Source organism: Onychostoma macrolepis, chromosome 23 (genome assembly GCF_012432095.1).
Source record: "Onychostoma macrolepis isolate SWU-2019 chromosome 23, ASM1243209v1, whole genome shotgun sequence".
NCBI classification, from domain to species: domain Eukaryota; kingdom Metazoa; phylum Chordata; class Actinopteri; order Cypriniformes; family Cyprinidae; genus Onychostoma; species Onychostoma macrolepis.
The window spans coordinates 20139789-20159169 of NC_081177.1; the positions used below are offsets into that span (position 1 = coordinate 20139789).

The window sequence follows — 19381 nt, forward strand, 5'->3', positions numbered from 1 at the left end:
TTGGATTGTGCTAAGTTGAATTGAACTGTTTTGCCTTGCAGTTGTGGTTATGGAGACACTTAAATCAGGAGTAGGCCTACAGGTAATCTTAGCACTGAACTAATGTTATGTCATTAAATTTCAAACAGCTTTATGAGATCAGTTCTAACTTCTGCTTTTTTGTGGCTGGTGGTGAAGTTGTCTGATCATGGAAGCAGACCAATGGAGCAAGAGGAGAAAGAGAACAATAACCTGGAAACAAGCAGAAAAAGACTTGGTCAGGATACTGATGGTAAGAGATCATCTTTTAATATATATATATTTTTTCTAAGCTGATTCAACATTTAGCATCTTCTAAAATGTCACTTTTGTTGTTTTGTCTTAGGTTTTTCCCAGCGCTCACTAAAGGAGAAGAAAATTCGGCTGAGCAGGGGACCTCAAGGAAACCATGCAGACTCAGAGCAAGGATGAAGGTGTCTTTTTATTTTTCTCTGTTTTATGTTAATTGGCTTTGCGTAGTATTTTCACAAACGTTTTTCTTCATCTATTTATTTTTTGATTTATAGGCTATGGATTCAGCTATGATCTAGCTGCCGTGGTTATGCAGACAGCCATCTTTGCTTTCACCCTTCGCCGCCAGTTTCCAAGTTCGAATCTCTGGTGTTCACTTTAGCTTTCCATAAAAAAAAATATACATACTGCAATCCAAACTGGAATTAAATAAGATCTATTAGTAGCATGTGCAGCTATATCGTTCATACTGTACATGGGTAAATTTGTGCTGGATGAATTTGTTACTTCATTGAGTCAATTTCCCAGCAATCTTTAGCTGTACCAAAACAGGAAGCCAGCTGTTTTTACTGACAAGGGGGCCGTTAATAAACTTATCAGCTAGATATGTTTTTAATTCCTCGGTTTTACTTTCTTCTTCCTCTTTTGAAACACATCACAAGTTATCAATAAGCACATATAACATGAGTGTATATAATTGCTTGCTGTCTTGTGTTGCGAACATTGTCATGTCAGCTCTCAGTTTATGTTCATTCTCTCTTCCGTGTAAAAGGTGTCGCATCTCATCTATTTTTGTCTCTGTCTGAGCACTAAAGCCTGCTTCTTGTAGATGTGACAAAATGAAAAACCCTCGGCTTCCCCTTTTGGTTTTTTCTGAGATGTCAAGCATATATTTTGTAATAGTGAATTTTCCACTTGCAGCTGTAAAAGCTGCAAAAGGAGGAAGGGTAAAACTGTGAAGAAAAAAAAAAATACTTTCTGTACCATTGCTTCAAACTAGCTGTAAACCTTTCCTTTGCACTATTTTTAGATAGTTTTAAGAAATAATTTGGAGATTATTTCGCTAACTAACGCCTATCGAATAAAATTCAAGTACATCGCATAAACTGATGGCTGTGGTCATACTTTGTGAACTATCACCTGTAATTGGTTTAGGATGTGGGAAACACCTGCATTGTATAAATCATTTTTGAGTCATTGGAACAATTCAGAATTTTCACTTGAATATGCCGATCACCACAAAACTTAACTTGTTTACTTTTGTATACTGAATAAAGGTGAATGAGTTTAAAGTACAAAGGTAGAAATCCTAATAAAAACCCTCGCATCAACGTATCACACCTGACTGTCTGTTTTCTAATTTTCGAACAGGAATGTTTTATTTGATCCATGCACATACAGTGAGGAAAATAAGTATTTGAACACCCTGCTATTTTGCAAGTTCTCCCACTTAGAAATCATGGAGGGTCTGAAATTGTCATCGAGGTGCATGTCCACTGTGAGAGACATAATCTAAAAAAAAATCCAGAAATCACAATGTATGATTTTTAACTATTTATTTGTATGATACAGCTGCAAATAAGTATTTGAACACCTGAGAAAATCAATGTTAATATTTGGTACAGTAGCCTTTGTTTGCAATTACAGAGGTCAAACGCTTTCCTGTAGTTTTTCACCAGGTTTGCACACACTGCAGGAGGGATTTTGGCCCACCTCCACACAGATCTTCTCTAGATCAGTCAGGTTTCTGGCCTGTCGCTGAGAAACACGGAGTTTGAGCTCCTCCAAAGATTCTCTATTGGGTTTAGGTCTGAGACTGGCTAGGCCACGCCAGAACCTTGATATGCTTCTTACAGAGCCACTCCTTGGTTATCCTGGCTGTGTGCTTCGGGTCATTGTCATGTTGGAAGACCCAGCCTCGACCCATCTTCAATGCTCTAACTGAGGGAAGGAGGTTGTTCCCCAAAATCTCGTAATACATGGCCCCAGTCATCCTCTCCTTAATACAGTGCAGTCGCCCTGTCCCATGTGCAGAAAAACACCCCAAAGATGATGCTACCACCCCATGCTTCACAGTAGGGATGGTGTTCTTGGGATGGTACTCATCATTCTTCTTCCTCCAAACACGTTTAGTGGAATTATGACCAAAAGTTCTATTTTGGTCTCATCTGACCACATGACTTTCTCCCATGACTCCTCTGGATCATCCAAATGGTCATTGGCAAACTTAAGTCGGGCCTGGACATGTGCTGGTTTAAGCAGGGGAACCTTCCGTGCCATGCATGATTTCAAACCATGACGTCTTAGTGTATACCAACAGTAACCTTGGAAACGGTGGTCCCAGCTCTTTTCAGGTCATTGACCAGCTCCTCCCGTGTAGTTCTGGGCTGATTTCTCACCTTTCTTAGGATCATTGAGACCCCACGAGGTGAGATCTTGCATGGAGCCCCAGTCCGAGGGAGATTGACAGTCATGTTTAGCTTCTTCCATTTTCTAATGATTGCTCCAACAGTGGACCTTTTTTCACCAAGCTGCTTGGCAATTTCCCCGTAGCCCTTTCCAGCCTTGTGGAGGTGTACAATTTTGTCTCTAGTGTCTTTGGACAGCTCTTTGGTCTTGGCCATGTTAGTAGTTGGATTCTTACTGATTGTATGGGGTGGACAGGTGTCTTTATGCAGCTAACGACCTCAAACAGGTGCATCTAATTTAGGATAATAAATGGAGTGGAGGTGGACATTTTAAAGGCAGACTAACAGGTCTTTGAGGGTCAGAATTCTAGCTGATAGACAGGTGTTCAGATACTTATTTGCAGCTGTATCATACAAATAAATAGTTAAAAAATCATACATTGTGATTTCTGGATTTTTTTTTAGATTATGTCTCTCACAGTGGACTTGCACCTATGATGACAATTTCAGACCCCTCCATGATTTCTAAGTGGGAGAACTTGCAAAATAGCAGGGTGTTCAAATACTTATTTTCCTCACTGTATACGTTTTGTTTAATATTCCTAGGCGTCCAATTTCTTTTCTCTCTTATAAGCATTTGCATGTTAAGAATGAAGTAGTTTTGGCTTAGTATTTATAAAAGAAGAGTTAGATTTATGTATTTGCGTGTTTATTATGTTTCTCTTTCTCTGTCTCTTTCAAAAGAAGAGGGTGTTTAATCTCACCATCTGATATGGGATTATTCTGTCCTTATGTAACTGTGAGGCCAGACCAACTGTTTGTTTGTCTATTTCCAATCCAATAACACATCTGTGTGCTTCTGTCTGTGGTTGTACTGTACACTATAGATAGCTACACTCAGCTCGATCTAAACCGTTCTCAAGCAAATCTTTTCTAAACCTACCTTTATTCATTTTTTTTTTGTTACATTTTTTCCCTTTTATTTTAATTTTATCATCACTTATATTTGCATTTGTTCTTATTATTTGTCAAAATTTGAATGATACTTTGACTGAACGTTCTTTTTAATTCTCAGAAGTGAAGTGACATTGCAAAAGGGTTTTAAACAGCTTTTCTTTTCTTTTTTTTGCAACCTTCACACAAAATACCCTGGTTTCACAGTGTTGTACGAAGACTATTGCGTGAATAGGGCATGCGGATATTGAAGCGGAATATTTATGACAGATTTCCTGACTACAAGGTGTCTCAATACTCACTGAGCTCCCTATCTAGACAGCTTTTCAAGCGTCATAAGAGCTTGATTTATTAATTTTTTTTTATTTTTTGGCCATTATCAGCTCGTTATGAATCGGATGGGTTCAGTGTGTATGTATGAGCTGAGCTGACTCGGAGCGCGCCTGGTGTTCTAAACTGTTGCCTTGGAAGGCACGTGAGTAGTTTTTGTGACAAGTCCTTAACTTCCTCTTGGACAGTACAGCGCGAGGCTCACTGAGACACAGAAGCGCATCAGTGTGATGGAGGAGCCGGTGTGAAGCGGCTTCAACATTTCTACATCTCGGTTAACTAGCGAGATTTTGTGAATAAAGAAATATACTTTTCTTCTGGATTGCAACTTAAGTGGTAAGTTCGCTTAAAATACTTTTTTTTTTAGTTTTTTTTTTTTTATTATTATTATTATTTTACATAGCCTACCTTCTTAGAGTTATTATTTAGTTAGGGTTTTATATTGTTTCATAATTTCTATTTTATATCATTGTTTTTTTGTCGATTCAGTCCCTACTTTTTAAAAAGCTGATTTTCGATGTTCGTTTTTTTAAACGAGGTTTCATATTCACCTAACTCAAATAGTAACCCTAATATTAACATTTAAAATGAATTTAATATGTCTACTCATTTTTTTTTTTTTTTTGCTACGAGCTACTCTTTATAGTTTTCCGGCCTGTTTTGGTCGTTTCTCTATATTAATAGCCTAATAATAACAATAGGAAAAAAATCTGCTTCATTCAGACCCATATTTCATCACACGATTTAGGCCTAGCTGTTTATTCTTTTACTGAATTGTTTATTCGGATTCATTTCTAAAGCATGACAGTTACTGTGTTAAATCCAATAGGTTACTTTTTTTTAAACGCAGTCATGTGTTTGAGGAACCCGCATGTTTCTTTGAAATAATATCATGCTTTAGCTTTAGTTATGCTGGTACTTCCATAGTTCACTATAGTTTTACAGAACATAACGATATCAGAGGACACATTTAAATATTTCTCTTCCTCTTCAGAGGATCGATCTCCTCATGAAAAAGGGCACTCAAAAACACTCTTTACAGCAGTAATTCATGTTTCTCTATTGGCTGTTGGCCTGCAGAAGTCAGTCAGCTGTGGTGTTTTCTGACAGTTTGCACATACAGTATGTTTCAGGGAGAGAAAACAAATAATGAGAGAGTCCTGACAAGGAAGGTGGAACTGACACATCCCACATTTGCATGTGTGGTTAAATGAAAAGAGCTGTATAGTTCTGAGTCTCCCTGCGCTACTGTGGGAAAGGTGGAGGTGGTTCCTCTGAGGCTTTGAGGGACAAAATAATCTTTGGATGGAATGGGATGGGATGGGTAACACTGTCGAAAGGCAAATCTGAAAAGTTCCTCCGGGTATGATCAGATATCGGATTCGGAGTCGGAAGAAGGAAATGTACCTGTGATCAAGCCAGCAATTAAGTAGGTTGAGAGGTGACTACATCAACTCCCCTGTGAAAAGAACTACTTTAGTATACCTTTCATTAGAGTCATTATTACTTAAATAATAAAAATAAAATATAGGACAAAAGTGCAAATTATGTTTTCGGACATCAGCATGTTATTTGCAATCGAATGAAAATGTAATTATAGTTTGAATTTATATTAAATGCTATTAGTTGAACTTTTTTGAACCACATAAATAGGACTTAAATCTTTATACTGTATGTAATTTCATTATTCTATTGTCTTTGAATTATGGCTGAAGTACAGTCAAGCAGTTATGAAGTAACTATAAATGAAGTGCTTTAATATGTTAGTTAGTGTACTTATTCAGTAAAACATTAACATTATTACAGAGTGCAATTTTTAAAGGAAGCATTGTCATAAAAGTGTACTCTCTTTTCAGTGGCCTTTATTTCAGTAATACTATTTTCAAGCACATTTTACACTTTGAAGATTTGAAGTATACTACAAATGCACATTTAATCAAATGAATGCACTTGTTTTTCACTACGGACCTGATCCCATTAGAGTCAGCCAGTGAGACTAAAAAAGCATTCGAAATCAAAAGCAACACTCAAGAAACAACTTCAAATAAAGAGAAAGCAGAACATGGACGAACGAGCAACGGGAAACAAGTTTTTAATGCGCCACATATTTCTCAAACTTATTGCATCTACTGAAGCACGCAACTTTAGCAGTTCTTAAAGTACAATTCAAAGTTCAGCTGATTAGACTCTCCAATGACATTTCTACAATTTACTTCTTTATCCTGGTTATCTTCAGAACAAACAGACTGACCATTGATATGAAATTTGGTGTTGTGGTTTTGTGTAGGGTCATGCAAGTCCAGATTAAGAGTGAATAGGTTAGTTATCAAGCATGAAATGAAACATGAACCTCCACCATAATAGCACACTGCACTCTCATGACAAGAGATGCAAGTTAAAGGACCTTTATTCTTAGACGATAGCCACAGAGAGGCCGAAGAGCTCAGAAACATGCGGTTTCCGCTCACCTCTCCTTCAAAAGTGAGGAAAAAGTAGCTTTTCTCTTCCAATAATCGGCCAAGTTGGAATCTATTTGTGATGAAAGGCAGTTCTTTACGTTTTGGTTGATTAACTTCTCCTACGTTCTCAGAAAAGTGTTAGGGTGTTAAGGCTAGCTGATTTGAATCAGCTTTGAACATTAGGCCTTAACCAACCACAGTTTCCACTGAGCAGCTTCCGCATGTGCATGTGTGAGTGAGTTAATGACAAAACCACAGGCGAGAGAGAACTGCAGCCTACAACGTGAATGTCAGTATGAGAAACCCGGTTATTTTGACTTTCACTACATTTATCGGTCAATGTCACGTTTCCCAAAAGAGTCACACACCAATTGTAGCAACCAAAGGGTCCAATGATTTTGGGAAATCATGTTTATTTATATCTGACTCATAATATTGGAAATACTAATCTGAAATATCATCTTATCATTTACCACTTAGGTTCATCTTGTTGTACAGTAGGCCAAAAACAAGGCATTTAATACAATATGAGTCATATAAGGCACATTACAGACATTTTTCCATCATAATCTGTTCCATACATGCTTTTCGAGCACCAAAAATAACCGTTGTTTAGAGGGAACTCAGAACAACCCATGTTTTGCATATTTTCTATTCTGGAAATGTTGTTCTGTTTTTAAACGTACAACCTGCATTAGTGTCCTCTGTTGTTAACTCTTTAGGTCTCAACATGGGCTGTGTGGGGACCAAACCAGAGCAGGATCCTATAGGCAAATCGATGGGCAGCGATGACAACCGCAATCAGACAGCACATTACACCAAAGACCCAACAGCAGGCTCCAAAGCTGTAAGTAGAAGCAATCTGGAATTTCCGATTAAATTGAGAGGACATCTTTTCAGGGTCATTCCTGAGCATGATTTCTATACTGAAAAGTGCTGAGTTGCGCTAAACCATTAGAATTGACTGCTTCAGCACATTTTGTGATTTCAAATACTGTACTTCCACTTTCTTAGAGACAGAGTAATCTCAACTGTTTGATCATCTTGACTTTGCATATATTAATAAAATATTATATATAATATTTTTAATTCACTTTTATTTTTACATGTTATTTTAGTCCAGGTTTTAGTTCTTTTTAAATGTTATAATTATTTTTTAAATAGGCTACTTCTGTTTAGATTTACTTAGATTTTATATTTAGCCATTTAGCAGACACTTTAATCCAAAGCGATTTACAAATGAGGACAACAGAAGCAATCAATTGTAGTATTAAAACAACTAAAACAGATCCAAAACTAAAAGCTAAAACTTTATAAATACTATATATACACATTTTAAAAAATTTACTTAATTTAACATTTCTCATTTTATACAATATTTTATTTCATTTTAGCTTTATTCCAATTACTGAAAACATCATTTTTAATAGTTTTAGTTAACAGTAACAATACCGCACTGTGCTTGGTTTCTAGCTGCTGCTACCTGATTTACATAATGACCTTAAAAAGAGCTTGAAATGTTTATTTATTTAAACAGACATCTTCTATTTGAAAGACTGCCTCAGCCAGGTCTGTTTTTGTGCTCAGAAAAGAGAACTGAAATGTCTAGTGTGCTGTTTTAAATACTGCACCTCTTCTTCCATCTATAGAACAGAACCGCCTCCAACCCAGCTCCTGGGACAGATAGTAAGTGAAATTGTCTTTGATTTCTAGTAAATAGGTAGGATGTCTCGTTATGAATGTTAGAGTTTTGTAAAATATTGAAATACTTAAAAAATACACATTTCAACTCATATAGCAAACCTTGTGAGCAAGAGTAAAAACATACAGTGATGTGGAATTAAATGTGTTGTAAACATGAAAAAGTAGCTTGTTCTGTGGTTTAGTGGTGACACAAATAGTTTGCTGTTTTCCACATGCATTTCATTCAACCTCAGTGTGTGCTGCAGCACAGGCAGTGCATACGCCTGCTATTAATTCTCAGCCTTAAAAAGTATATTCTCACTTTAAAAACTTTGTACTCTGTTGGGATCGTGCTAAACTCACAGCAAAGGTTGTTTTAAACACTGTTGTGTGACACCAGTCTGTTTCTTACTCAGAACCATAGTGAATGTGTGATCACAGCTCTTTCACACTAAAGATTCCATTTGCCTTTAGCTTCAGATAACATTGCCATAGCTCTGTATGACTATGAAGCTATGCATGAAGGTGACCTGGGCTTCAAGAAAGGAGACAGACTCAAAATCCTTCAGGAGTAAGTAGACCTGTCATTCTGAATGAGGATTTAACATGCAGTATCTCACTTCTTTCACTGATTGAATGATTGATGTGTTTAGGTCAGGTGAATGGTGGAAAGCAGCATTACTCAGCACTGGTCAGGAGGGCTTCATCCCCAGTAACTATGTTGCCAAGGATACTCTGGAAACTGAAGAGTGAGTAAATATAGTTTGTGTACATTTGAAGTGGTGCCCTTGATCTCACAGTAAAGGTTGTTTATTATATGTGACCCTGGACCCCAAAACCAGTCATAAGTAGCACAGGTATATTTGTAGCAATAGCCAACAATACATCATTGTATGGGTCAAAAAATTATCGATTTTTTATGCCAAAAATCATTATGATATTAAGTAAAGATTATGTTCCATGAAGATATTTTGTAAATTTCTTACCGTAAATATATCAAAACTTCATTTGGACAACTTTAAAGGTGAATATCCTATCCTAACAAACCATACACCAATGGAAAGCTTAATTATTCAGCTTTCAGATGATATCAATTTCAAAAAAATTGACCCTTATGACTGGTTTTGTGGTCCAGGGTCACATATGATAATAAGGTTGTTTATAATATAATATAAAATTGATCAAAAGTGACAGTAAAGAGATAAATGTTACAAAATATTTCAAATACGTGCTGTCCTTTTGAACTTCAAAGAATTTTGAAAAAAATAAAAGTTTTACAGTTTCCACAAAAATATTAAAGAGCTCAGCTGTTTTCAACATTGATAATAGAATATTTTCACCATTTCTGAATCATCATGTGACACTGAAGACTGAAGTAATGACTCAGCTTTGCAACACAGAACTTTTTTAAATTATAATAATATTTCACAATATTATTTTTTATTATTATTTTTATTATTTTTTGAATGGTTATGGGTTTTTTTATATAATTTTTTATCTATTTATTTATATGTCTACAGCTGGTTTTTTAAAGGTGTGAGCAGAAAGGATGCAGAGAGACAGCTGCTGGCATCTGGAAACAAAATAGGATCTTTTATGATCAGAGACAGTGAAACCACCATGGGTATGTGCAGCACAGTGTTATTGCTGAAGGGTTTTAGACAACACTCTTAAAAATAACGCCATAGAAGAACCATTTTTGGTTCCATTTTGTCAAAGGTTCTTTAAAGAACCATCTCTTGCCTACCTTTTTATAATCTAAAGAACCTTCTTTCACCACAAATAACCTTTTGTGAAACAGAAAGGTTCTTCAGATGTTAAAGGTTCTTTATGGAACCATTTAGACAAAAAAGGTTCTTCTCTGGCATTAGCAGTGTTATTTTCTTAAAGTGGTAACATTTTTACTCAGCTACACATCTACCAGATCCTTATCTGCCCTTAAAAACATCTGTATCTCCCCCCTCAGGAAGCTACTCTTTGTCTGTCAGAGACTGCGACCGAACAGGAGACACTGTGAAGCATTATAAGATCCGCACACTGGATAATGGCGGTTTCTATATTTCTCCACGTATCACCTTCAACACCCTGCAGGATCTGGTCAGCCACTATAAGAGTAAGTAAAGTACAAAAATGGAAATATCTGGACACATTTCACTGGAAAATATACATATTTAATCTTTACCAACCTCTTTCATGAAGGATTGTTTACTCAGCTGGTTTACAATTAACAAACTGTATAAATTTGCATCTACAGAGCAGAGCGATGGGTTGTGCCAATCTCTCACTGTTCCCTGTCTGAGTCCCAAACCTCAGAAACCTTGGGAGAAAGATGCTTGGGAGATCCCACGTGAGTCCCTCAAACTGGATAAACGTCTGGGAGCAGGCCAGTTTGGAGAGGTCTGGATGGGTAAGACACATACTGCTTGCTTTAATATGTAATTCTTATGTGTCTGCTTACTCCAAAAACTGTTGCTGTGCAGCATGGTTTGTTTAGTAGGATCTGAAAGATTTGTCAAGGGTAAAATACAGAAGTAAAATAGTTGCTTATGACTCTAAAAAGTCGGATTTGAAGTGTCCAAGCTTGCAGCAAAATGCCAGTAAACTAACATTCTATATTAATACGCCTATTCTATGTTATATACTTAACAAGTATATAACAAGTTGTTCATGAGTCCCTTGTTTGTCCTGAGCAGTTCCTGCTGTTCTTCAGAAAAATCCTCCAGCTCCTGCACATTCTTTGGTCTTCCAGCATCTGCTGCATATTTGAATTTTTGAAATCCATCTTTTAACACTGAGGACAATTGAGGGACTCATGCATAACTATTAGGCTATATAATGTGAAAACATGTACTGATGCTCAAGAAGTCCACACAATGCATAGAGACAGGGGGTGTAAACTTTTTAAATGGGATGATCAGGGTAAATTGTACTTATTTTTGTCTTCTGGCAAACATGTAATTATTTATGGAGCTTCTGAAGTCCAGAACTAAATGAAAAAAATATGATCGTTAAACAAAATGAGAAGAATTGCACATTATCATTCTGTTCAAAAGTTTACATCCCCTGGCTCTTAATGCATTGTGTTGCCTTCTTGAGCATCAGTAATGAGCTTTTGTAATAGTTGTGTATGAGTTGTCCTCAGTGTGAAAATATGGATCTCAAAATCATACAGTCACTGTTGGAAAGGGTTCAAAACCAAAGAATGTGCAGGAGCTTTGCGTCGGGCTGTTCTTTGCCTCCATGTCCTGCATTTAAAATCCTTTAATGCACTGCTAGCCGTTGATTATCCTGCTTATTCCATGGTCATTTGCCAAGTTGTAGACAAGTTAAAACTAGTACTGCTCTTTGCAGCGGTTTGCCCGAATGGGTAAAAATGACAGTTATTTTCGTATACAATTTCCAGTATACATATTTACCATTGGTATTTATTCTCATTATATAGCCTAAACTATGTATGGTATTTAATAATTTATGTTCATTATGTACAATATAAATAAAAAAGAGATATAAACAATATTGAGATATGAACAATATTATACTATACACTAGATATAAACATTATAAAATTATGTTTGTGTGTGTGTGTGTGTGTGTGTGTGTATGTGTGTGTAAACATTTAATAATTGTGGCATTTATCAAAGCAATACGCCTCGTGAGACATGGTGAGATTTACAATGGGTAGAACATTGAATGTCTTACTGCTTTATCAATAGAAAATATCATCCCACTTTATATTAGGTGGCCTTAACTACTATGTACTTACATTTAAATGAATCATTTGATAAAATACACTTATTGTGTACACACATGTTTTTACATTGTACTTATATTTTTAAAAATACCCGTATATAATTATTTCTGTAATTACATTTATAATTACACTGTTAACCATCCCTTACACCTTAACCCACCTTAACCCACCTTAAACCTACCCATACCACCAAACCTGTCCCTAACTTTACCCGTATCCCACCTCAATAGCAGCAGAAGTTTTCAATTCAGTATGAACACAATAAGTACATTGTATTTATTTTTAATGTAAGTACATAGTAGTTAAAGCCACCTAATATAAAGGGGACCGAAAATACATTACACAAAATTTACATTTTTGATATATGAATCACAATGACACTGTTATTCAGTTACAACTTATTACAGTAATAAATATTGTTTTCATTCATTATAAAGGTGCCTGATTAAGACCTGATGGTAATATAGGACCTGATATAATATAATATAATATTATATAATAATATTGTGTGTGTGTGTACACTATTCAAAGGTTTTGCTCATTTTTTAATAATTGTTAATAAAATATTGTAATCATTATTAAATATTAAATTATTAAATAAATATTTTCATTAATTATAAAGGTGCCTGATGAAGACCTGATGGTTGAAACGTTGTACTAGTATCAATAATTTTTTTTTAGAGCAGTCACATATTGTGCGGACATTTTGTTTGTTTCATTTGGATTGACCTTATTTTTGTCCTGCACCTGAGCCTTCGGGTTTATGGGATCCTCACGCCTTTTTTGAACCTTTCAGTAATTATAAACCTGGAAAAACACAAACCTAAAACTGTACATAAAAACTGACCTGATCTTGAACCTGATCCGAAACTGAAACCCAACAATTTCTCAGGTCCTGTCACACTTTGGGGAAGGAGCAGACACTAATAATGGTATAATAAAAATGAAGAATTTCAGCGTAACTCATCTCTTTTTGCTTCTCAGCAACATACAACAAGCACACAAAAGTGGCAGTGAAGACTATGAAGCCTGGCAGTATGTCTGTGGAAGCTTTCCTCATGGAGGCCAACTTAATGAAATCCCTCCAGCACGACAAACTGGTCCGTCTCAACGCTGTGGTCACCAAAGAGGAGCCCATATACATCATTACAGAGTACATGGAGAAAGGTGTGTGTGACTCCAGACTCCACTGTGCAGAGCATGGCTTTATATATCTGTTATTTATCTGTTTGTGTGCCTGTGGTTTACAGGCAGTTTACTGGACTTCATTAAAAGCGATGAAGGGAATCGTGTCCAATTGCCCAAACTGATTGACTTCTCAGCACAGGTGAGGCGATTTAAAGATCTCATTTGTTCAGTTCGTGTGCTTTCCTCCCACATACAGAGTCCCGTTCCCTTGATGTGGAAGACAGGTTTGCCTTTGTAGATTTTAATATTCAAATTTGATAACCGATTGACAGTAATATTTGTGTACAGAGGTGTGTGTGTGTGTGAGAGAGAGAGAGAGAGATAGAGAGAGGGTTGAGTCCACCATTAACATGACAATCAATTCCTTTAACTTTCTGTCACTGTTAATCCAGGATAATATCAGTTTGTTCTCTTTTTTACAATATAATTTTGTGCAAGTGATTCTTTAAAATAGTGAAATAGACACTTGCGGTCAAAAGTAAATAATTAAATGAAACTATGAACCTGTTTTCAATTTATGTTATAAAGATATACGAGAAAATGTTAGGTAAATATGAAGTTTCATTCAAGTGAGGATTTTGAATGCAAGTGTGCGTGACGGTTGCAAATAAAGGGTGTGACACTGAGTTGGAAAGAGGAAGAGAATTGCAAACACTTAACAAGACAGATGTGAATCTGCCCTGACTGATAAGAGGATTCACACACACACACACACACACACACACACCATTATAGCTAATCGCACCTCTTGCTCTCAGTAATGATGCAAATCCAGTGTAAGCATTAAAAGTAACTAAGACATAATTTTTTCTCTGACTTCAGACAGCAGAAGGTATGGCTTATATTGAGCAGAGAAACTACATTCACAGAGACCTTCGTGCTGCCAACATCCTGGTCAACAAGAGTTTAGTGTGTAAGATTGCTGATTTTGGACTGGCCCGTATCATAGAGGACAATGAATACACTGCCAGAGAAGGTTAGTGGGATACGCAGCCAAAAATAATATTGAGAAAGTTCATTACAGTTGGTAAACTGTGGATACATGCATGCATAGGTTATTGTCAGAGGAAGTCATGTTAATATTTTTTTGTGACCTAAGGTGCAAAGTTCCCCATAAAATGGACCGCTCCAGAGGCCATAAACTATGGTTCCTTCACCATTAAATCAGATGTGTGGTCCTTTGGCATTCTGCTGACTGAAATCATTAGCTATGGTCGCACACCGTATCCAGGTTAGTGTTCACCACAGTGCACTGTGAATATGTTAAAAGGTCATTCTCTGGAATCTGTGCTGTTTGTGCCTATGTATCTCTATAACTTCTAGGTTTCTGAACTATTATTGAATTGATTTAAATCAATCGATTTAAATCAATTGCTTTATCATTGTCACTGCATTATCAAACTTTTAAATAAAAAAAATATATATCTGAGTAATGTAAATGTATTTACTTTCTACTAAAACTCTGAAAAAGTACATTTCTTGACATTAAATTAAACTATAAGCTTTACTTAACTATAAGTGTAGATAAAACTTAACTTATCAGTAAAGGGGTCATGAACTGAGAAACCAAAATTCCCTTGATCTTTTGACATAAGAGGTCATTGTACTATAAATACATCCTGCAAGTTTTAAAACTTTCTCTTAAGTCTAAAAACAGCTTATATTGAGGGCAGTCTGTCAGAATTACTGCTTGTGGAATGTTCGACTCTATGATGTAATAGCGTGGATGAGCACTGCCTCCGCAGAAGAAGATCAACGCCTGCTTCTACATCACTGCCTGTTCAGCCCCGCCCACCGATTCGTGCATGTAGTGGGGAAATGACAAAAGCGGCAAATACAGTTCTACATGGAAACCAAATGATAAACTTTATTTAATTAACCTTATTTTTAATGAAATTCTAGACCACGTGAGTAAGAACCTGGTCTTTTGTTCACTTCATTTTACCGTGGATTCGTTTACAAACAAGGCACATTTGGACGCTGGATTTTCAGAAAGATAGAAACTAAAAGACAATGCTGTGCCAACTATATTGGTTCAGACAGTAATTTCGCACCACACAAGTGTGAGTAACTGTTTTCATTAAGTGGGTACTGTTGCTTTGTCTGTTATTACAGATCGTTTGATATGTACTGAGTATTTATGTGTGTTTAACCTAAATCACAGCAGCATCCATCTGTGAAGCATCAGTCTGCCACAGCTATTCAAACAGAGTGTTCTGATGAGGGGGGGTCAAAAACAGAAAATAGCCTGTTACTTCTAAATTATGTTTTTTTTTTTTTTTTTTTGATGCAATCTTGAGAACATTATAAGCTACGACGGCGTTTTAGTGCCTCCTTAAAAAAAAAAAAAAATCTAAGATTACGAGATTAAAGTCGTAATATTTCGAGAATAAAGTCGAAATGTTACGAGAATAAAGTCGAAACATTACGAGAATAAAGTCGAAATATTACGAGAATAAAGTCGAAACACTACGAGAATAAAGTCAAAATATTACGAGAATAAAGTCGAAATGTTTCGAGAATAAAGATTATATAGTTATAATATTTTGAGATAGGCTATTCTAGCCTTTTGCTCATGCAAATGGCCCGGATTTGGAGCACCGGGAGATATTCCAAATTTCAGTTTTCAAAATCTGTCAGTTTTATAGCGAAATACAAACAATATGTAGGCTATATTGCAATAATGTGTTTGTTAAGCGGCATGTGAGTCAATCATCTTTCCGATTACAATAACGAACGACGAGACATTTTCATTATAAATTAGGCTAAACTTTTTTTTTTTTATGCCTTATGATGTTCCTTCAATTTATATCTTGCTATAAACTTGAAATAAAGAGCAAAAACACATTCATAATTTGTATTTCGTTATAAAACTGGCAGAATTTGAAAGCTTAGCTGTGTGTAAAAGCAACAAAGCACAAAATTGTTGCGATTACTGTTTGGCTGGCGCGCTACAAATAATGAATGGAAGACATTAAATATTATGTCCTCATTTACAGTATACCATGAATAAAACAGTTTGTGAATAGTCACGTAACGTTTACAGCAGAAAAGACAACAATATAACGTATGTTAACAAATTTGAGTCCACTTCAACCTTTAGAACGTTTTATTGCTGTTTAATTAGACAGGCTATGTGAGGAATGAAAGTTTGGGGCATTTTTGCGGAGTAGGTGGTGGAATTTTCACAATAATGTAATGAATTTATTCACATAAATACAGCAATCTGTCACGCCACATTAAAGATCATTAAAGAGCAACAATTTTCAAATCAATTCCGGTGGCCCGGCAACTTCTCCCGGTGCTCTCAACGGGGGCCATTTGCATGCGCGATATAGGCTATATACTTTCAAAATATTATAACTTTAATTTCTACGATTTAAATGATCGAAATATTTCGACTTTATTCTCGAAACATTTCGACTTTATTCTCGAAACATTTCGACTTTATTCTCGAAACATTTCGACTTTATTCTCGAAACATTTCGACTTTATTCTCGTAATATTACGACTTTATTCTCGTAATATTACGACTTTAATCTCGTAATCTTAGATTTTTTTTATTTTTTAACGAGGCACTAAAACGCCGTCGTAATAAGTGGACCTTGGTGAACAGTACAAAATAAAAAAACATTAAAAAATTAGACACATCAAATAAACCCATAAAAAAAAGTTTCATTTCTTCTTAGTTGAGTTCACATAACTTAGTGCAGTAAACTTTCAGTAATAACTGAGTGAAACAAACTCACTTTATGATACTGTTAAAAGGTTTGGGGTTGATAAAATTTTGAAAGACAGCTCACCAAGGCTTCATTTATTTGATCAAATGTATTATAAACAGTAATATTGTGAAATATCATTACAATTTAAAATACTTGTTTTTTAATCATTTATTTTAATATATTTAAAATGTAATTCATTCCTGTGATGGCAGCATCAGTGAATTTTCAGCATCAGTGTCAGTGTCACATGATGCTTCAGAAATCATTCTAATATGCTGATTTGCTGCTCAAGAAACATTTATTATTAATATCAATGTTGAAAACAGTTGTACTGCAACTTTTATGGAAACCATGACACGTTTTGTCAGTATTATTTAATAAATAGAAAATGCAATTTAATGCATCCTTGTTGAATAAAAGTATTAATTTCTTTCCAAAAAAACAGTCTTACCAACCTCAGACTTTTATAACGGTAACGGTAATATATTTAACAGTAAATAACGGTAGTATATTTAATACATTTCACTTCTTGGTTTTACAAGTATGCTAATCTGCATATATCTATTCATCATCATTATTAAGAAAATCTTCAACCCTGTTGTACTATGACATTTTTTTAAATAATAATAGTTAGTTTTTCCTGTCATAATATTTGAGGGAATACAATTATTTTTCACCACCTGGTGCAAACAGAAGTAGGTTTCAGGCTTTATCATATCTGGTGCAGTAATACTAGCTACGGTCTTGGAGTCTGAAGTGAGAAAATATGATTTCTTCATATTGTTAAGCTCAATTTGCACAGTTTCCAGAGAATGACCCAAAACTAATTTATGGTAACAGCTGATGCTAGAAACTCTGTGTTTACGGTATGTTTAGGTATGACAAATCCAGAGGTGATCCGTGCTCTGGAGAGAGGTTACCGTATGCAGCGTCTGGACTCCTGTCCTCAAGAGCTCTATGATATCATGCTGGAATGCTGGAAGAACAAGCCAGAGGACAGGCCCACCTTTGAGTACCTGCAGAGTGTACTGGAGGACTTTTACACTGCCACAGAGAGCCAGTATCAGCAACAGCCTTGAGACACACACACACACACACACACACACACACACACTTTGATCTTGCATAAATCCCATTTATCAGGAAGAAATGTACACATATGTAACTTATCCATGCCAACCTGTTGACTTTATACATATGTAGTGAAATTGAATGTGAAAAGATATAGTGTGTTATTTAATGATATGTAAATGAATACAATTTCAAAATCTCAGTAATAGCAGTTTTATTCCTATCATGCAGAGCCCTTTGCCTTACACTGAGTGTTGCACAACAGAAGCTATATAAAGTTAGAATTTTAATATAAAAGAGAGAAATAATCTTATTTTTTTCATGTTATAACTTTTCTGATTTATTTGTAAAAACCTGATGACAGATGTATTTTAGAGCTAATCATATGTGTGTGTATTGTAATTGAGAGTACACATAGAGCAAAAAAATTAATTGTAGCTTTGATTGCTTAAGAAAAGATCATTTCTAAAACTTCAACCTACATTAGGTTTCAGAGAAGTTATTGTGGATTAGGAAATGTATATACATGTATTTGCTCAGAAAAAAAAATATTGATTTTAAATCATTGCTCCAAAGAAAAAAAAAAGGCGTCTGTACCTAAGGTAGTTATGAATATTTCTTTGAGTCTCTGTGTTTTGTTATTTTATGAAATTTTATGCTTCCTTTTTTCAGATTTTCAGGTTTGTTACTTTTAAAAGCCTGAAGCGATTCCTCACTTGATATGTTTCTTACTTGTACATCTTCTGTTTTGTTAATATTTGTTTGAAATTTTGTGCAATAATAGTAAACGGTTTATGTGAGATTCTTTTTTTTTTTTTTCTGATTTCCTGCAATCATATTGAGGGGCCTTCGCGGTGGCTTCATTTAAAAAAGAAAAAGAAAAAAAGAAAAAGTAAAACATGATGCTGATTATGCAGCTGATTTTCAGTACACTTTTCCATGATGTAAAGTCTTTTCCAAGGAGTTACCTATAAATAAATGCAGTGTGTATGTATGTTGTTACAATTAGTCCATGAAACAAATAAATTAATTTTCATTTTGAGTAGTGTGAAGGGAAAGAAAAAATTCATTATCATTCTCGTAATAGCGCTACAAACTTGTTAAATTATTTTATTGATGCATTTATTAAACCATGGAAAATTACCACGTTGTTAAGTCATAACTAACACTATAATGATAGCAATATAACAATATATATATATATTTTTTTCCACACATATTTTTTTATAGTTCAGTGTAATGATCATATTTATTCATATATGTTGCTGACTCACAAAGACATACATTTCTGCAAATATTTTTTTTGCCTTTCACTGCAATGTGTGTTTTCCTATGCATTATGATGTCCAACTGGAAACTTTTCAATGGCACATTATTAATGTTCATGAGAATTTGAATTCATGTGGCATGAAATAGTTTGACTATGATCCATTCACTGGAGGCTGATATTATTAATGATTAAGAATTAAAGACCACCGTGTATTATTAAACTTATAAAACAAGTTATATATAAAATAATAACGAAATTTAATCCATAAATCCTCA

General features: G+C 35.1%; 2 protein-coding genes across 18 annotated transcripts in view; both read left to right on the forward strand.

Moving 5' to 3' along the window:
- rbbp8l (retinoblastoma binding protein 8-like) overlaps positions 1-1610 on the forward strand; it is a 36951-nt gene extending 35341 nt beyond the window's left edge. For all 16 annotated transcript variants that reach the window (XM_058763913.1, XM_058763923.1, XM_058763927.1 and 13 more), the window contains 4 exons: positions 42-82; positions 178-271; positions 365-452; positions 546-1610. In XM_058763913.1, coding sequence (XP_058619896.1) covers positions 42-82; positions 178-271; positions 365-450 — 221 coding nt within the window. In that variant the 3' untranslated portion in view covers positions 451-452; positions 546-1610. The remainder of the gene's footprint in view (positions 1-41; positions 83-177; positions 272-364; positions 453-545) is intronic.
- Positions 1611-4141: 2531 nt separating this feature from the next.
- On the forward strand, positions 4142-18878 carry hck (HCK proto-oncogene, Src family tyrosine kinase). 2 transcript variants are annotated; one of them, XM_058764088.1, is made up of 13 exons: positions 4142-4298; positions 7144-7268; positions 8071-8107; positions 8579-8675; positions 8758-8853; positions 9625-9728; positions 10071-10217; positions 10359-10511; positions 12840-13022; positions 13106-13182; positions 13866-14019; positions 14143-14274; positions 17642-18878. In XM_058764088.1, exons 2-13 carry the CDS (start codon positions 7152-7154, stop codon positions 17842-17844), a joined length of 1500 nt encoding a protein of 499 aa, XP_058620071.1. In that variant the 5' UTR covers positions 4142-4298; positions 7144-7151; the 3' UTR covers positions 17845-18878. The 2 variants fall into 2 exon arrangements, with proteins under 2 accessions (XP_058620071.1, XP_058620072.1); XM_058764089.1 differs by lacking the exon at positions 4142-4298 and adding an exon at positions 4980-5391.
- The last annotated feature ends 503 nt before the right edge of the window (positions 18879-19381 follow it).

Excerpts from the sequence above, each read along its gene's own strand:
- hck (XM_058764088.1), top strand. The coding sequence starts at position 7,152 with ATGGGCTGTGTGGGGACCAAACCAGAGCAGGATCCTATAGGCAAATCG. Across the intron at positions 7,269-8,070 it reads CAACAGCAGGCTCCAAAGCT|AACAGAACCGCCTCCAACCC; the intron begins GTAAGTAGAAGC and ends TTCCATCTATAG. Across the intron at positions 8,676-8,757 it reads AGACTCAAAATCCTTCAGGA|GTCAGGTGAATGGTGGAAAG; the intron begins GTAAGTAGACCT and ends TGATGTGTTTAG.